Source organism: Oncorhynchus clarkii, chromosome 4 (genome assembly GCF_045791955.1).
Source record: "Oncorhynchus clarkii lewisi isolate Uvic-CL-2024 chromosome 4, UVic_Ocla_1.0, whole genome shotgun sequence".
Classification (NCBI taxonomy): domain Eukaryota; kingdom Metazoa; phylum Chordata; class Actinopteri; order Salmoniformes; family Salmonidae; genus Oncorhynchus; species Oncorhynchus clarkii.
In genome coordinates, this window is record NC_092150.1 from 6,418,635 (window position 1) to 6,438,562 (window position 19,928).

At 43.0% G+C, this 19,928-nt stretch overlaps 1 protein-coding gene and 5 non-coding genes across 6 annotated transcripts in view; 1 reads left to right on the plus strand and 5 right to left on the minus strand.

The window, feature by feature from the left end:
• The window catches only part of LOC139407475 (growth arrest-specific protein 2-like), a 67,535-nt gene extending 54,964 nt beyond the window's left edge, over positions 1 to 12,571 (plus strand). Inside the window, exons 5-8 of the mRNA XM_071151271.1 lie at positions 486 to 549; positions 2,337 to 2,532; positions 3,804 to 3,911; positions 12,377 to 12,571. Of these exons, the coding sequence (XP_071007372.1) occupies positions 486 to 549; positions 2,337 to 2,532; positions 3,804 to 3,911; positions 12,377 to 12,571 (563 nt within the window). The remainder of the gene's footprint in view (positions 1 to 485; positions 550 to 2,336; positions 2,533 to 3,803; positions 3,912 to 12,376) is intronic.
• Positions 12,572 to 18,005: 5,434 nt separating this feature from the next.
• LOC139408157 (small nucleolar RNA SNORD60) lies at positions 18,006 to 18,094 on the minus strand. The gene has a single exon (XR_011634212.1). It is a non-coding gene; the product is annotated as a small nucleolar RNA SNORD60 (small nucleolar RNA).
• Positions 18,095 to 18,333: 239 nt separating this feature from the next.
• Positions 18,334 to 18,422, minus strand: LOC139408160 (small nucleolar RNA SNORD60). Its single transcript, XR_011634215.1, has one exon. It is a non-coding gene; the product is annotated as a small nucleolar RNA SNORD60 (small nucleolar RNA).
• Positions 18,423 to 18,759: 337 nt separating this feature from the next.
• LOC139408153 (small nucleolar RNA SNORD38) lies at positions 18,760 to 18,829 on the minus strand. The gene has a single exon (XR_011634209.1). It is a non-coding gene; the product is annotated as a small nucleolar RNA SNORD38 (small nucleolar RNA).
• Positions 18,830 to 19,280: 451 nt separating this feature from the next.
• LOC139408158 (small nucleolar RNA SNORD60) lies at positions 19,281 to 19,370 on the minus strand. The gene has a single exon (XR_011634213.1). It is a non-coding gene; the product is annotated as a small nucleolar RNA SNORD60 (small nucleolar RNA).
• A 314-nt stretch (positions 19,371 to 19,684) lies between these two features.
• Positions 19,685 to 19,754, minus strand: LOC139408154 (small nucleolar RNA SNORD38). Its single transcript, XR_011634210.1, has one exon. It is a non-coding gene; the product is annotated as a small nucleolar RNA SNORD38 (small nucleolar RNA).
• Positions 19,755 to 19,928: the final 174 nt, after the last annotated feature.

Below are 19,928 nucleotides of genomic sequence, written 5' to 3' on the forward strand. Positions count from 1 at the left end.
TCCTGTTCCCACTCTTTCTCCTTCTTGCCTTCTTTTCCCTGTGATGGATTGAATAGTGTATCATCCTGGTGTAGCCGTACGACAACAGGTTTGGAGAACTATTGCTGTCATGATGCATGGTGTGCTGTGTCACACGTCATTATCCCCATCGATCCTCCCACTGTCTGTCACTGTGTTCGTGGGAGTCTAGTTTTAGTCTAGAAATTGCTGTTTTGTCCGATCTTCAAAAAAAAAAAAATTCCCGGAGCTGTTTTAAGCCCCCAAAACGCATGTTCACCTTAAACTACCACACCAATATTAAAAAGATAATCTTTAACAAACAACACTTCTCATTTCCTCTCATACCCATTGGCATGTGCGTATTCGAGTTTTAAACCACTTTAACCCGGTTTCAATTAGATATTATTACCACCTGGTCATTTGAGATGTGTTGCAAGGAAGATCATTCGCTTAATTAATGAATTTATATTGATTTCTCCTATTAGTTCTTCACAAGCAGCCACGGGAAGTGTGTCTGTGTCTCCTCCAACTGGGAAGGATAGCATCTCGGTAAGAAAGAATTGATGAGGGATTTTCCCCCTTATTGTTCATTTAAAAAATGATTCAATTAAAATGCCTTCAATATCAATTGAATTTGTATGTATGTTTATATATTATATACATGTGTATTTAAATAGAAGTTTAATTAACCTTTTGATGACATCCTGTCAGAGACGATTATCCTCAGTCTGTAAAAATAACAAACCTAAAGGAGTGAGGTAGTCCCACTCCTAAAATATTTTACATTTTTTGGATTGAGAGAGTGATGAAACAACAGTGGGCCAGATTCAACCCCATGCTGCAGTGGTATAGATAATCTGTGTGATGAAACTGCAGTGGGCCAGATTCAACTCCATGCTGCAGTGGTATATGGATCCGAAAAACAGTGGCTTTGACTGCCAGACCACCACCCTAGGCCACTTTAAACCATTGCATTGTTGAATACTTGTTTCTGATTGGCTTGAAGGGCATTCTAGGGCGTTATTTTCCTTTAGTAACACACAGTATATTTTCACGATAGAATTAAAAAAGGCTATCGTTCATAAATGTTCTATGTTTGAGCTGGTTTTGAAAATCAAAAGTTGACTTGAAAATATTATTGACATTGTTGAATTCGATTTTCATAATAGCAAGCTAGGACTGATGGTTTGGTTAGCTAAACTAGCAAGTCTGTTTGGTTACCACGGCAACTACTGTAGCTATCTAAGTTAACTTGTTGGCTACTTCGGTTGCTGTTGAACACATTTCTACCGGCAAATGTGTTAAATTATAGTCATGGTATAAAATAGATGGGAAATAATGCAACTCCGTGAAAGGTAATTTCCTCTCAGCTGGCGCGTTGTGGAACACACCTTCCACGTTGTTTATGTTGTGGAACACACCTTCCACGTTGTTTATTATTCTCTGATGACGCGTTGTGGAACACACCTTCCACGTTGTTTATTATTCTCTGATGACGCGTTGTGGAACACACCTTCCACGTTGTTTATTATTCTCTGATGACGCGTTGTGGAACACACCTTCCACGTTGTTTATTATTCTCTGATGACGCGTTGTGAAACACATTTTCCACGTTGTTTATTATTCTCTGATGACGCGTTGTGGAACACACCTTCCACGTTGTTTATTATTCTCTGATGACGCGTTGTGGAACACACCTTCCACGTTGTTTATTAATCTCTGATGAGGCGTTGTGGAACACACCTTCCACGTTGTTTATTAATCTCTGATGACGCGTTGTGGAACACACCTTCCACGTTGTTTATTATTCTCTGATGACGCGTTGTGGAACTCACCTTCCACGTTGTTTATTATTCTCTGATGATGCGTTGTGGAACTCACCTTCCACGTTGTTTATTATTCTCTGATGACGCGTTGTGGAACACACCTTCCACGTTGTTTATGTTGTGGAACACACCTTCCACGTTGTTTATTAATCTCTGATGACACGTTGTGGAACTCACCTTCCACGTTGTTTATTCTCTGATGACACGTTGTGGAACACACCTTCCACGTTGTTTATTATTCTCTGATGACGCGTTGTGGAACTCACCTTCCACGTTGTTTATTATTCTCTGATGACGCGTTGTGGAACTCACCTTCCACGTTGTTTATTCTCTGATGACACGTTGTGGAACACACCTTCCACGTTGTTTATTAATCTCTGATGATGCGTTGTGGAACACACCTTACCCGTTGGTAATGATTTTCCATAGAACGCATGGCCCCTCGTTGATTATCCCTTAAGTAATGTATACCTTAATGTAAACTGATTTTCCAATGGTCTCATTCTTTAGGTACAACGTGGAGCCTCCTTGGCTTATCAAGCTGGAGAAGGAGATAGAACAGGAGGAGATAGCACCCCTACCTTCACCTGTCTCCCACTCTCCATCCCCCTCTCCAACCCCCCCATCCTCCTCTCCTTCCAAGTGCTCGTCGTCCAAGTGCTCGTCGTCTAGCCAGAAGAGCACAGGGAAGCTGTTGGATGATGCAGTGAGTTGGGTGGAATGCTGAACTTTTTCATGGATATTTCTGGGAATTACCAGTAATTTGTGGTGGTTTTCGACCCTTATTGACCTCCCTACTCGTCTGGTGTTTAACTATAACACAAATCCCCACAAGAATAGTAAACAAACAAGACATTTGACCAACTGGGGATATTTTATTAGTCCCCACAACGTCAAATTCTATTTCTAGAGGGTTAAGGTTAAGAATTAGGGTTAATGTTGTTGTTGTTGGGGGAGGCCTGAGAGAGGTGCTGATTCTGGAGGTAGGCTGCTCATATGACTGTTACATGGAGTCAACCTTTTCTGACAAGATGCTTAAATACCAGCCCCTCATCACCCCTGAACAGACTTTTTCTGAGGAGCTGCTTAAATTCCAGCCCCTCATCACACCTGAACAGCCTTGGATATCAGTGCAGGCTTTCTGTGTTGATATTGGGAAGTCTGGGTCATGTTAACAAGCTGACAGTGGCTGGCCTTCAGATAGCATTCTGGGCCATGTTTACAGGCTGACTGTGCCTGGCCTTCAGATAGCAGTCTGGGCCATGTTTACAGGCTGACTGTACCTGGCCTTCAGATAGCAGTCTGGGCCATGTTTACAGGCAGATTGTACCTGACCTTCAGATAACAGTCTGGGCCATGTCCACAGGCTGACAGTACCTGGCCTTCAGATAGCAGGCCTACATCAGATGAGGATAGAGATGTACTGCTCTGTATTAGCAGTCATGGGCAGCCTTGCTGTGTGGAGGAGAAGGTGCTGTCTGTTTCCCCAGTGTTCCAGAAGGTGCTGTCTGGTTCCCATGGGTTCCAAAAGCTGCTGTCTAGTTCCCTAGTGTTCCAGAAGGTGCCGTCTGTTTCCCCAGTGTTCCAGAAGGTGCCGTCTGTTTCCCCAGTGTTCCAGAAGGTGCTGTCTGTTTCCCAGGGGTTCCAGAAGGTGCCGTCTGTTTCCCCTGTGTTCCAGAAGGTGCTGTCTGGTTCCCAGGGGTTCCAGAAGGTGCTGTCTGTTGCCCCAGGGGTTCCAGAAGGTGCTGTCTGTTTCCCCAGGGGTTCCAGAAGGTGCTGTCTGTTTCCCCAGGGGTTCCAGAAGGTGCTGTCTGTTTCCCCAGGGGTCCAGATATCTGTCCTAAAATGTGAATTTGTGTCTTCAAATCAAGTATTTTAAAGTGTGAGTGTGTGTGTGTGTGTGTGTGTGTGTGTGTGTGTGTGTGTGTGTGTGTGTGTGTGTGTGTGTGTGTGTGTGTGTGTGTGTGTATGTGTCAGGTGAAGCATTTCTCGGAGGACCCTCCCTGCAAGTGTCCCAATAAGTTCTGTGTGGAGAGACAGGCCCAGGGCCGCTACCGCGTTGGAGAGAAGATGCTCTTCATCAGGGTGGGTGGAACACATCACACACACACATCACACACATCAAACACATCACACACACACACACACACACACATACAATCACACACACACCGTATAGGATAGAAGATGCTATTCATCAGGGTGGGTGCAACACATCACACACACACATCACACACGTCAAATACATCACACACACACACACACACATACAATCACACACACACACCGTGTAGGATAGAAGATGCTATTCATCAGGGTCGGTTGCAACACATCACACACACACACATCAAACACACACACACACACCGTGTAGGAGAGAAGATGCTATTCACCAGGGTCGGTTGCAACACATCACACACACCGTGTAGGAGAGAAGATGCTATTCACCAGGGTCGGTTGCAACACATCACACACACCGTGCAGGAGAGAAGATGCTATTCACCAGGGTGGGTGACACCTCATCTTTATAACTTGTTACACAATAACCTTGTTTTTGTTTGTTTAAAGGGGGAACTCCACTTCCCTTTGGTATTTTTTGTTGTTGTTTGTAGAGACGGTGTGAAATGGAGGGTTAACCAGTGAACGAACCTCTGGAACAAGAACCTTGTTTTTCTAACATGATTTTCTAGTTACACACGGTTCAGCCACTTAGCTTAGACTTTCAATTGGGCGTGGACAGTCCCTGCCTGAAGTAACTTTGACCAAATGTTTTGGGTTTAGGGTGGGATCAAATCTGAAGCATTGAAAACTGGTGTAAATGATTTACTGTACGTGATTTACACTGGGGTTGTGTTGTTACATATTGCTGTGGATATTCCCATGTGAACAAATACTATGGGATACTATAGTACTTACTATAGAATTCCATTGTAAACTCATAGAATTCTATTGTAAACTCATAGAATTCTATTGTAAACTCATAGAATTCTATTGTAAACTCATAGAATTCTATTGTAAACTCATAGAATTCTATTGTAAACTGTAGTATACTATAGTACTTACTATAGAATTATATTGTAAACTCATAGAATTCTATTGTAAACTCATATAATTATATTGTAAACTGTAGTATACTATAGTACTTACTATAGAATTATAATGTAAACTGTAGTATACTATACTACATACTGTAGTATTCCTCGATCATGTGTAGTACTTACTATAAAATGTACGTATTCTACAGTATAGACTTAATCTCGGGCCTAACAACACCATGTCAATATATCCTCCAAACACTAGCTTTACGGGCATTATCACCTAATTGTAGTATGCTACGCTAAAATACTACAGTATTATCCACACACAAAAAAAACACAGTAGTAAAAACTACAGTAATGTCCGCAAAAACACTACACTTTTCCCCTCCGTATCCCAACTTGTACCACTCGTAAGGGAGGAAACCTACATGGCAAATCTAGACCATATATTGTGTTCCCTATAGGTTACAGAGAAGAGCAGAAGCTCTGAACTCTCCTGTCAGAACCGAGACCTACCTACAAACCTACAGGTTATGGAACATTTGGCTAATTTTTGGTTTTCTCCAGTTCTTTTCCTCAAGGAGAAAGTCCCCCACACTTCTATGTCAAAGATAATTAAACCAAAATACTACAGCAATGTCCCCAAAAATCCTACAGTAATTACTAGAGTATATTACAGTATGCAAAAACACTACAGTAAATATTACAGTATACTCCAATCCACAAAAACACTACCTTAATTACCATAGTATATTGTATACTATTTTTTTCCCACTACATTATTTATACTATAGTTAACTGTAAATACTACAATATTCACTGTAGTGTTTTTGTGGACTTCATTCAGTGAATTCAATAAAATGAAACAAATAAACATATATTTAACTAGGCAAGTCAGTTAAGAACAAATTCTTATTCACAATGACGGCCTACCCCCCCCCGACCAAACCCGGACGACGCTGGGCCAATTGTGCGGTGCCCTATGGGACTCCCAATCACGGCCGGTTGTGATACAGCCTGGATTTGAACCAGGGTGTCTCTAGTGATGCCTCTGGGACTGAGATGCAGTGCCTTAGACCGCTGCACCACTCGGGAGCCCCAGCATATAAATAGAGTAGACCTATAGTACAGTATAATATAATATTTGTTTATATAAGTTAACAAGCCAGGTATGAATATGGATTGTACACCGTCTATAGAATATCTTACTTACTTAGGCCCATTGCTCCTCAGTGTCCTCAGGGACCATAGACCCTCTATGACTACAGACGGCTTTTGAATGACTCATCCTATTCTGTCCCCATTGCAAACCCACTCTTTTCTCATTGTTCTGAGATTTGATGAGTCTGAATTGAATGAGTCTGAATTGAATGAGTCTGAATTGAATGAGTCTGAATTGAATGAGTCTGGATTTTAGTTGACCCAATGTTTCGCCCACAGACGTCATTGTTTTATTGTTCTGTCCCCTTTTTTTGTCCGGGTTTTTATCCAGGCTGGATTATATTGGGGATTTCAGTTCACCAACAATAAGGTTCTTTATCTCAATGTAAGGTCACAGGCCGTCTCGCAAACGGCACCCTATTCTCTCTACAGTGCACTACTTTAGACCAGATTCCCTGGTCAAAAATAGTGCACTAACTAAAAGGGTGCCATTTGGAACAATGCCACGTTCATACCGTTACAGCCACGGTGCCACATTGCAGTATGTTGATATTTGGACTGTGTGGATGACAGACGGCCATTGTCCCTGCTGGTAGCAGCTCCTCTGCTGCTGTGAGGCTTAATTTACTGGTGAATGGTATTCCAACTATGTCTGTCTCGAGGCCAAGAGGCCAACCCATGGAGATATATATATATATATATATATATATAAGGACTCCTCCTTGTATTGTCCATGCAAAAACGGGTTCTATCCATCTAGACTCCGGTGCCTATCTCTATGGGTCAGCCAGGGTTGATGTGGTTCTGGTTCACCCACTGTACTGGGAGATGAGAGCCCTCCAGTTCAATCCAACAGGCTTGATAAATAGTCCATAGGATTAGAAAAGATGCTTGAGGATAATGCTATTATTGTTGCCATGGCGCTAACGGCGCTTATAAATTAATAATCCTCCCCGTTTACATAAAATATGATTTTCTTATGTAGCTAAATAAATACTGTACCTCAAACAGACCTTGAGCGAATGAAGTCTATTGACAAGTACAGATTGGTTGAGGTAGCATTGGTGCCCTTGGGATCTGTGGTTACTTGGCAACCTCCAACCAGGATTCACACGTCTGAGAACGAGGATGCTGTGGAAGGAGGAACTGGACTGTGGTTCGAGATGTGCTGACAATCCGCTCTAGAAAGAGCCTCTACTGGGTAGTGCAGCTTCTGTATGGACAACTGGATCACAACTGGAGAATAGGACAGGTTCTGTATGTTAGCCAGGTTTTCTCCGGACCAGTGTTCAGCGTCTGAAATAAACCTTTTGCTCCGATTTAGTGCCATTCTACTGACAGATATCTGAAATACACAGTGAACGTCAGAGCACTGATCATAACATGAACATCACAAAACAAAGAAGGACGTGTACGAGGAGAAAAAATATCCACCAAAATTACCAACCAGTGTCTATCTATCGGGAAGCACGCTTTCCCCTTAGAAAATATGTTCTACCGTGCAAAATGTGAATACCCAGCATTCTCTGACTGCCTTTTGTACGATAGACAGTGCTTCTTTCAACCATACGGGAGAGTTGCTGAGCAACCAAGGACAAGTAACAAACGGAGGCAAGAGTCTTGATTCTTCTTTGTCCATGGCTGTTTATATTAGAATCCCAAGAATGCACCTCTTAGATTCTAGAGCGTTGGATGGAATGGAACATCTGCTACTGTGTGTTTTTATATGTGAGCTTCCTGCTAGACAATTCCAGCAGTTCATAGGTGTGACCCTCAACCTCTCACTCTAGGTTCTCAGCACAGCGCTCTGCCTTCACTGAGAGAGATGGTTTCATTAAAATTCCTGCAGAGTGGTAACGCCCTCTCCCTTTCTCACCCTCTCTCTTGCTTTCCCCCGCTCCCTCTCTCTCTCTCTCTCCCCCTCCCCCTCTCGTTCTCTCTCTCCACTCTGCCTCTTCTCTAATAAAATGCATTGCTGACAGGTCAGAAATATCCTCCTTTGCTAGGAGAAAAATTTGTTTTCCGCCCACAGTCATCTGAAGACAAAATAAAACGTGTTGTGGTGCTTTGGAATCATGTCCTTCAGGAGAAAAGCCAAGGGTGTAGGCTTATACAAAGCTGGTCCCTCATCCTCCAGCTAAAAAGCCAAGGATGTAGGCTGAGTGTAGTGTACAGTATATAGAAGAATGAATACCCTGTCCCTTGGCCTTCCACAAGCAGTCAGTCTGTGGAGAATGACCTTCTCAGCCCTTCTCAGTAAATTAATGTGTTGTACCTTTACTGATGGGACTGACCAGTCTGAAACTTTGAGAACACAGGAGGCCACCAGGCCACCCCCAGGCTCCCCTCTCTCTGCTGGGTGCAGATCTAGCTGGGGTCCCCCTGTCTCCCAGCACCATAGATTCATTATTGAAAAGGCCTCTGTACCAAAAGCCCATTATATTCCCTAGTCACAGAGCCTTGGGGAAAATACTGTCATGATTGGAACCACTGCCCTGCCAATGGACTGTTGATTGATTTTGTTAAATGTTTGATGTTATTATATTATGCTGCTGGAGGCTTGACAGAGAGAAAACTACATGCACTATCAATCAAATGTATTTATAAAGCCCTTGTTACATCAACCATTTCCACAAAGTGCTATACAGAAAACCCCAAACAGCAAGAGGGTTTAATTACAATTCCTCCAGAGTAGTAACTCCCTCTCTCTTGCTCTCCCCCTCTCTCGCGCCCCCCCCCCCCCCCTCTCTCTCTCTCTCCCTTTCTCTCCCCTCCCCCTCTCTCCTCTCTCTCTCTCGCTCTCCCTTTCTCTCTCTCCTCTCTCCTCTCTCTCTCCCCCACTCTCTTTCTCTCCCCTCCCCCCTCTCTCTCTCTCGCTCTCCCTTTCTCTCTCTCCTCTCTCCTAACTCTCTCCTCTCTCTCTCTGTCCCCTCTCTCTCCCTTTATCTCCCATCCCCCTCTCTCCTCTCTCTCTCGCTCTCCCTTTCTCTCTCTCATCTCTCATAACTCTATCTCCTCTCTCTCTCTCCCCATCTACATGACCAAAAGTATGTACCTGCACATAAAACATCTCATTCCAAATTGAATGGGCATTAATATGGAGTTGGTCCCCCCTTTTCTGCTACAACATCATCCACTTTTCTGGGAAGGCTTTCCACTAGATTTTGGAACATTGATGCAGGGACTTGCTTCCATTCAGCCACAAGAGCATTAGTGACGTCGGGCACTTGATTTCAGGCGATTAGTCCTGGCTCGCAGTCAACGTTCCAATTCATGCCAAAGGCATTCGATGGGGTTGAGGTCAGGGCTCTGTGCAGGCCAGTCAAGTTCTTCCACACCGATCTCAACAAACCATTTCTGTATGGACCTCGCTTTTGTGCTGAAACAATAAAGGGCTTTCCCTGAACTGTTGCCACAAAGTTGAAAGCACAGAATCGTCTAGATTGTAATTGTATGTTGTAGCGTTAAGATTTCCCTTCACTGGAACTAAGGAGCCTGAACCATGAAAAACAACCCCTGACCATTATTCCTCATCCACCAAACTTTACAGTTGGCAATATGCATTTGGGCAGGTAGCATTCTCTTGGCATTCGCCACACTCAGATTAGTCTGTCGGACTGCCATGAGGTGAAGCGTGATTCATCATATCTGTAAATAGCTCATCCAACTACCTCATCCCCATATTATTACTTACCCTCTTGCTCTTTTGCACCCCAGTATCTCTACTTGCACATTCATCTTCTGCACATCTATCACTCCAGTGTTTAATTGCTAAAATGTAATTACTTCGCCAATACGGCCTATTTATTGCCTTACCTCCCTAATCTTACCTCATTTGCACTCACTGTATATAGATTTTTCCCTATTGTGTTATTGACTGTACGTTTGTTTATTCCACGTGTAACTCTGTGTTGTTGTTTGTGTCTCACTGCTTAGATTTATCTTGGCCAGGTCGCAGTTGTAAATGAGAACTTGTTCTCAACTGGCCTACTTGGTTAAATAAATGTGAAATAAACAATAAATAAATAAACTCCAGAGAATGCATTTCCACTGCTCCAGTCCAATGGCGGCAAACTTTACACCACTCTAGCCGATGCTTGGCATCGTGCATGGTGATCTTAGGCTTGTATGCGACTGCTCGGCCATGGAAACCCATTTCATGAAGCTCCCGACGAACAGTTCTTGTGCTGACATTGCTACCAGAGGCAGTTTGGAACTCGGCAGTGAGTGTTTTAACCGAGGACAGACTATTTTTACACCCTATGCGCATCAGCACTATGCGGTCCCATTCTGTGAGATTGTGTGGCCTACCATTTTGCTGCTGAGCCGTTGTTGCTCCTAGACATTTCCACTTCACAATAGCAGCACTTACAGTTGACCGGGAAAGCTCTGTCAGGGCAAAAAAATGTGACAAACTTACTTGTTGGAAAGGTGGCATCCTATGACGGTGCCACGTTGAAAGTCACTGAGCTCTTCAGTACGGGCCCTTCCACTGCCAATGTTTGTCTATGGAGATTGCATGGCTGTGTGCTCGATTTTATACACCCGTCAGCAACGGGTGTGGCTGAAATAGCCAAATCCACTCATTTGAAGGTGTGTCCACATACTTTTGTCTATATAGTGTATATGGGTGTGGGGAACACTCTCTTACTTTCTTCCTCTCAGACCTGATTAAGTGTACCTTGTTGTGTTTGGCCATCAGTCAGCAACAATCAGCAGTATGCCTGCACTGGGTCAAACTGGTACTTCCTGTCAGTGACAACTCTAAATGTTCAGCTTCTGATCTGTTATCTTGTTGTTTATCACACCATTCGTAGAATTCATATTCCCTTGCAGTTAAAAACACAACGTATGAGGTTATGGAGATTTTGTTATTTTGTGTGTTTGGTTTTACTATAGTAAAACAATTAAAATTCGGACAAGTGGGGACATTTTTCCCGGTCTGCACAAGGGAGAAAAAAAGGCTATTTTAGGCTTAGGTTTTGGATGGGAATCAAGTGTTTGGTTCCAACAAGGATAGTAAAGACAAATGTTTGTGTCTGATGACAATCTATTTTTTATTTCCCTCTCCTGCCATTTATTGGTGTGGCGTTAGAGGTTGCCATGGTACCCAACCCACCCAGAAAATGTGCAATATGTAGCAGGCAGCATGAGCGAATAAACAGTTGTAATTTAAATAAACAGAATGTTGCTGTATGAAATTCAGCCCGCATTACAATGTATTGGTGAACGCACAGCATGTTGATTTCTAGTTTTGAGTCATTTATTAGTGAAAAGGAATCCAACAATGCCATTGTTAATGATGTGCAAATATTGTACTGAACAAAAATATGAAAAATGGAACATGTAACAATTTCAAAGATTTTACTGAGTTACATTTCATATATTAGGAAATCAGTCAATTGAAATAAATAAATTAGGCCCTAATCTATGGATTTCACATGACTGGGCAGGGGTGCAGCCGTGGGTGGGCAGAGCCCCACTCACTTGAGAGACCCACATTGGAGCAAGGCCCAGCCAATCAGAATGAGTTTTTCCCAACAAGAGGGCTTTATTACAGACAGAAATACACCCTCAGTTTCATCAGCTGTCAAGGGTGGCTGGTCTCAGGCGATCCCTCAGGGAGGGGGGGGAAGAGTCGAAGCTGGATGTGGAGACCCTGGGTTAGCGTGGTTACACGTGGTCTGCGGTTGTGAGGCCTGTTGGACGTACTGCCGAATTCTCTAAAAGGATATATAATAGGAGGTTTATGGTAGAGAACTTAACATTCAATGCTCTGGTGGACATTCCTGCAGTCAGCATACCAATTTGCCCACTCCCTCAACACTTGAGACATCTGTGGCATTGTGTTGTGTGACAAAACTGCACGTTTTAGAGTGGCCTTTTATTGTCCCCCGGCACAAGATGCACCTGTGTAATCATGTTATTTTAATCAGCTTCTTGATATGCCACATCTGTCAGGTGGATGGATTATCGTGACAAATGAGAAATGTTCACTAACAGGGATGTAAACACACTGGTGAGAAATAAGATTTTTGTGCATATGGAAAATATCTAGATTATTTTATTTCAGCTCATGAAACATGGGACCAATACTTTACATGTTGTGTATTTTGTTCAGTGTTGTAGGACGAGCTATTAATTATCAGGTAGAACAGAAAATCAGCAGTACTCTAGACCTCCAGGATCTGATTTGAATATCCCTGTACTACACCATGAAATGATATTGTCAGCTAAAGATTATCCCAGTTTTGTACATATGTTTGTTATTCGCCTTGCCTGGGATAAAGCAGAACACACATGTTAATTTGTGAACACTGAATGGGCAATAATGTAATCTTCTTCTCCTAGATGCTACACAATAAGCATGTGATGGTGCGTGTGGGAGGAGGCTGGGAGACCTTTGAAAGTTACCTTCTGAAACACGACCCATGTCGGATGCTCCAGATCTCCAGAGTGGAGGGGAAGACCTCTCCCATGTCCTCCAAGGACCTCACCCCAGACAGCTACCTGGTGGTGGCCGCAGAGCACCGCAGCAAAAATTAAAGATGGCCACACCCCACCGCAGCAAAAAGTAAAGATGGCCGCAGAGCACCGCAGCAAAAATTAAAGATGGCCACACCCCACCGCAGCAAAAAGTAAAGATGGCCGCAGAGCACCGCAGCAAAAAGTAAAGATGGCCACACCCCACCGCAGCAAAAAGTAAAGATGGCCGCAGAGCACCGCAGCAAAAAGTAAAGATGGCCACACCCCACCGCAGCAACGAGTAAAGATGGCCGCACCCCACCGCAGCAAAAAGTAAAGATGGCCACACCCCACCGCAGCAACGAGTAAAGATGGCCGCACCCCACCGCAGCAACGAGTAAAGATGGCCGCACCCCACCGCAGCAACAAGTAAAGATGGCCACACCCCAATGCAGCAAGAAGTAAAGATGGCCGCACCCCACCGCAGCAAGAAGTAAAGATGGCCGCACCCCACCGCAGCAAGAAGTAAAGATGGCCGCACCCCACCGCAGCAAGAAGTAAAGATGGCCGCACCCCACCGCAGCAAGAAGTAAAGATGGCCGCACACCACCCCAGCAAGAAGTAAAGATGGCCGCACACCACCCCAGCAAGAAGATGGCAGCAATTAACCCGCTGAAAACCCTCCCACTTGGTTGCCAACAGATTTTCTCGTGGAGTTTTCATTCAATAGGGTTCTCAGTACATTTAACTAAAGCCATCCCTTTAAATACGCTGTGCCTTTAATTAGAATTTTGTCTACAGACTCACTAGAATACATGGAGAGAACGGTTCAGAATATTAGAGATCAATGGAAGAAAACCATTTATTTCCATCTCCGTTACAACACCAATTGGTGGATTTAAAAATACTCTGATCTTGTATATTATTTAGGGTTTAGGAAAGTATTCTGAACAAAAATATAAAACACAACATGGAACAATTTAAAAGATTTTGATGAGTTACAGTTTTATATAAGGAAATCAGTCAATTGAAATAAATGCATTGGGCCCTAATCTATGGATTTCACATGACTGGGCAGGGGCACAGCCATGGTTGGGCCGGGAAGGGCATAGGCCCACCCACTTGGGAGCCAGGCCCAGCCAATCAAAATGAAAATTTCCCCCACAAAAGGGCTTTATTACAGACAGAAATACTCCTCCGCACAGCTCTGGTGGACATTCCTGCAACCAGCATGCCAATTGCAATTTAATCAGCTCCTTGATATGCCACACCTGTCAGGTGGATGGATTATCTTGGCAAAGGAGAAATGCTCACTGACAGGGATGTAAACACATTTGTCTACAACAGTTGCGAGAAATAAGATTTGTGTGTATGGAACATTTCTGGGATCTTTAATTTCAGTTCATGAAACCAACACTTTACATGTTGCATTTATATTTTTGTAAAGTGTATTTTGAACAATAAAATAACTTTTAGGCACAACATATTGGTGAATCAAAAATAGTGATTAGATTCATCCTAAAAATTGGCATTAATTTGTTCAAACCATGAAATATTGTAAATTGAGAAATGTGTACAATAGAGGTTGAACGGTAGTCTATAAATTATACCATAATCCCCACTAATCATGGAACTGTGATGACAACGGTCCAGGCGTCGTGAACCGTACGCCAGGCTAACCTGCTACGGTGTAGTCGGAGTTCCACAATGATTCAATCTGGCTACATGTTCTAAATGACTGCACAATTTGTAACACGTTAGGCTAATATGATCTACTACTGCAGGTGATCATCAGGAACAACCACACGAACGTGACAGAGGGAGAGAAAAAGGTAAACTAACGATGTGAAGGAGTGATGCAAAAATTTTATGAAACTAACAGTGACAATGTATGTGGTTATTACCGTGGAGAGCCTATGAAATTACTGTGTGAGAATGGTGTTATTTCTATCGGGGGAAAGAAAGATGTTTCACTTAGAACCGATCGGTTGCTCGACCTTGTTCATTGTTTCATCACGCGTAAAGGTGGAATTAAATCAAGGTTAGAATCTGTAGACTCACCTCTGCCACACCATTTATTTGATCTCCACCCCAAAGGAATATCGGGTGAATGGCATGCTATTCTCATGCTTAAATTCAAGGTCAGAAAACACGTAAGAACCGTTTATTAAAAAATAAATAAAAAAGGCAATTACTTGTCATTTACGCGCGCTCGGGTAGGAATTCACTCCATAATGATTTAGTTATTTGGGATGTGAGACTGTTTATAGATCATCGGTTCCCTTGACGATAGCTAACTGGTGGTTACCAACTACCGGCGCACGAAATTAAGACGTTCATAATGAGGATGTGACTTTATGTATCTGGTCTTGCATCTCTCCTAGATAATGTCGGCCACAGCAGTGATCCGTGCTTGAAGCGGAATAAAAAAACAAAATGCTGGTCCTCATTTAAGATGCCGGCAGCAGTGCTGGAGTAGTTTACAGATAGATGAGCACCACTCCAACTCATGCAGTGATTGCATCTCTTCTAGATTATGTAAACTACAAAACACACGGTGGGCAGCAGGCTTGAGTTATCCATCATCTGACTTTACGGGTCACAAACGACTAGGGCCCTGTTTTAACATGTCACGACGGTCGTTTGGGTGCAATAAATTAACTTAATTCCTGAGAGCAAATTCAACAAAAATGATGCAGGAATGCTAATCTTATGCTTCTAACAAATTATTTCAGAACATGTGCTTCGAGGTGGAATGACCCATAAAATATTTTAACCATTTTAATGACAAATGTGATTTATTGTTCTGTTAGAACAATCTACGCAATGAATGACTTTGCCTGGGATTGAGGCTGGAATATGTGGTGTTAAAAGCATGTTTGTTACCTTGGGTACTTCGGTTGTCAGTGGTTCCCTTTGTTGCGAGTGACTGCGTTTGTCTTGTGGAAACGTAACAATTGAATGAATTCTAGAACAGTTTAAAAGGGGTTCAGACACCCACTGAAAGTTGGCACAGCCACTAGTAAGGGGCTCTAGCAGACAGCCATCATGGATGCACACCTACATTTGCCACTGAAAAAAAAAAATTAAAGGAAAAACCCACAGCAACTTAGAATAGGAAGTAAAAAGACTACGGAGCGAAAACAAGCAGGGAAACCAAAACTCAGCCTTTCAAATTTAAGTTGAACTCGCACCTCAGCTGATGTAGCCCTCAAGTTCAACTGGAGCACTGGGCCAGACAGTCCTAAGTAGAACCTGGGCCAACAGGTGAAACACCTTCCCACTGAGATGGCAACCAGCACAGTTGTAACTGACAAGGTGACAATCGGTGCACCCAATGTGCTAAAAGTCGAGGGGGTAAAAACCTGTAACAAGTGAACATACAGTACAATCACTGTAATGGATATATTCTGAACTAGTGAGTGATTGTTTTCCCCATAAATATGCAGCTACACTACAGAAGTCATGGCTAGAACACCACATTTTAAATGTAATCAGTTTCCTTCACAAGTACAGGTTTACCAGTTACCATGTCCAGGGTCTTCTGGGTTATTTGGGGCCACAATTCAATAATTTATTGAAGTCACCTATCAAATGCTACATTACCATGTTAAGTCCTAAATATGAATTTGTTTGAAATTTGTCATTTAGCATACTTCTTAAAATAGCTAGGTGGGACATTATCACAGGCATAGAGAGAACATTTGTTCTCAAAGTAGACTCAGAGGTAGGAGGGGGGTGAAGAGGATTAAATTGTGTGTATATATACACACACAAAAGTGGGGTTTGATGGTTCTAAAAGACGGACAGGGACTCGGTCCTGGCTTCAGGGGGAAGCTGGTTCCACCATTGGGGTGCTGGGACAGAGAAGAGCTTGGACTGGGGGAGCTGCCCTCAGGTTGGTGTAGGGCTCCTGTTCTGTACCTAAGCAACAGGGTCAGACTTATTGTATCCTTTTGATAGCTTAACCAGACAACTTTTAAAGGCACCTATTAAACCTCACCTCGAGACAAAATTGCTAGAGCCAGCTGGTGGACATGTCCACGGCGATACTTTAGTGACCCCTACTGGTAAGTCAGTACTGCCAATGGCAACCATTAGACAGCTTGCAGTGAGTGATCTGTCAGTCACAGAACTGTGACCAAAACAGGAACTAGCAGCCAATCACATTCACAAACTACCAGAACACATTGTAAAAACTTTATTGACTACCTTAACAGAACAAAAGACCCAAGGTCTTGACACAATATATACGATACTGCTGCAGACTGTAGGGTCCAGATACAGGCAGGGTGTGGTTAACAGGAATGGTAAACAAAATAGTAAATAAGTAATAAAACTACAGCCTACATAAATAAAACCACTACTCTTATCATGTGCCAAAATCCTGAAAGTACCCATTAAATGCCAGTTGCGCTGCCCTGTTCTGGGCCAACTAATTTGCCTGTGTCCTTTGTGGCACTTCACTATAACTGGACATTAGTACAGGGCCACAGTCCAAACCAAAAACCCTCACTTTATGCCCTTGGGGGAATAACGTCACTATCTTGGCAGGCGGTGCAAATTATTAGTCAAGCAAGGGAAGCTTGCAACGTAAGCTCCCCAGCCCTCGTTTTAGTGGTCAATTTAACAAGTGAACGTAGAAAAAAAACTAAATAAGTTCTAAATTGTACTACTAATGCACATGACAGCATAAACATCTGTCATATTTGGTTAGCTTTTGGAAATTGTATTACTACATTCATCTTCAGATGTTCCAGCCAGACAGGCTAACGGTAGGCAACTAATTAATTTGCTAGCTGACATACAGTAGGCGTATATATTTCACATTTAAGATATTTAGATATGCAATCATAATTGACTGTAGCACAAAAACAGCCACAAGCTACCGGTTGCTAAAAGACAATCGCAGGATGAGCGATGGATTTCCAGGTAAGGGCAGCCATTTTAAAAATCCTTCCTTGCCCTGCAGGTGTATACTCGTCAGGCAGCATTATAGGTTATCAGAGATGTCCACTTAATGAGGGCTGAAGGGGGTAGGGTGCGTCTTAAGTGTTTGGACTGTAGCCCAGGTGTGCTAAAACTAGGGCCTAAACGAATTGATTATCAAGAAACCAGAGCAGTGTTACAGACAGCACCCCCCCCCCCAGCTACTGTTAAATCATAAAATGTACCATATCAGTTTTACAATGCAGGGTTAAACCAGTCTCTTGAACTTGGCCAATCTCCACATTCACTACAAGATTTGGCCCACATACATACAATGCTTAGTTTGATACATAGCACATCATTGGATAACACCAGCTGTGGGTAGTAACCACCCCTTCAACACGATGGAAGTCGGTCAGCACCATTCTGGTTCTGAAACGCAACACACCAGAGAAACCACAGGATGGGCAGCCATTGTGGTGGGAAGCCCCTCCCATCTATGGAACCTGAAACAGAGGAACACTTGGTCAGTGTAGATCCAAAACATCACCTAGGCTACAGTAACACCTATACAGAGTTAATATCAGAGCCTCAGAGTGGATATAGAATCAGAGGCTGTTACCAGCTCTCATACGAGGTGTCAGAAAAGTTATTTTAGTTTTGTCATCACTGGCTCACTGCTACTATACACCAACAATCACTAGAAGGCAAAGTAGTGTCTGAGGAGTAAGAAGGGTTGTTTACCAGAGGGCTGAGGATCACTGCAGGTCACATGGTCTCAGATTGACCAACCAGACTGCAGCACTGAGCACCCAACTCCTGTTGGGAGAAAGGTTGAGAAAGATGAATACCTCACCAGTAATACCACTGTAAGTCACAGAATACCCTACTGTCACATAGATGGTAACTAACAAGAGCCTCAGAGTGGAGTTAGAATCAAAGGCTGTTACCAGCTCTCATACGAGGTGTCAGAAAAGTTATTTTAGTTTTGTCATCACTGGCTCACTGCTACTATACACCAACAATCTCTAGAAGACAAAGTAATGTCTGAGCAGTACAAGGGGTTCTTTACCAGAGGGCTGATGGATCACTGCAGGTCACATGGTCTCAGATTGACCATCCAGACTGCAGCATTGAGAGTCTGGTGGGAGAAATCGGACCAATCATGTCAGTGATGCTAACTGGTGAGGGTCCAAAAAGACAATTAGCACAGAAACATGAAATGTATTTATATATTTTTTTAGCTAGACCAACACAATGAAAGATTAAGAGTGCTCCTATCAAGGGTCAGTATTTATGTTAACCAGCCAACTAATTGGAGCATTTAAAATAAACAGGTCTTTCTCAGAGTCACTAATATCGATCATTATCATTCAGTAGCAGAACTGGACAAAGTTATCTTCATAGAAAGACCAGCACAAACAGTCATAAAAGACACCAGAAACCTTAGGTACACACCACTTCCTCATTGCAACAATAAACCAACTATCACTGGCTCAAGAGTTGTAGTGTGCAAGTGGAGAGCCTGGTTTACCTGAGGGATGGGGTGGAGGGCGGTCCAATGCAGGTCACATGGTCCCAGACTGACACCAGACTCCTGGCGGGTTGAAGGTTAAAATAAATAAAATCAGTAGAATACCTCACCAGTAATACTGCAACAGTCACATTTATTTAACTAGGGAAGTCACTTAAGAATAAACATCTATTTACAATGACCGCCTAACCCTAACCTAGACGGGCCAATTGTGCACAGCCCTATGGGACTCCGGTTGTGATACAGCCTGGAATCGAACCAGGGCATGTAGTGACAGAGGCGGTGCCTTTCACTGCTGCACCACTTGGGAGCCCAATACTACAATCAGAGCCTCAGAGTGGAGTTAGAATCAGAGGCTGTTACCAGCTCTCATACGAGGTGTCAGAAAAGTTATTTTTAGTTTTGTCATCACTGGCTCTGCTACTTAAACCTGACCAGGTGTTATTAACTCAGATTGATTAACAGTGGGAAATGAGACTCACCTGACGACGTGATGGCAGCTTCACATCATGGACTTCGTACAGCCGCCTCTACAGGCCAGAACAGCTAGTCAGCCTGGTGGTGCCATCTGAACCCCTGTTACTGAAGAGACAAATGGTCGTTTAGTTAAACCTACATGAGTAAAGTGATTCAAGGTAATTAAGGCGTTGACGCGGTTCTATTAAGGCCGGGCCGAGTAGCTAACTAGTTAACTAATAAGCGTTGTAAAAATAAAAATAAATAAACAGGTCTTTCTCAGAGTCACTAATATCGATCACCATCATTCAGTAGCAGAACTGGACAAAGATATCTTCATAGAAAGACCCAGTATTAAAGTTCCCAAAAAAATGTCGCATTATCGACCCACGTGGTGTTTCCTACTGTTAAGTAACGTTAGCTTAAAACAGGTTAGCATGTAATTTACTTTTAAAACATTAGCTAGTTAAGGTAGCAACCTACCTAACTATGCTTATTCCACTATATTAATCCTCGAAA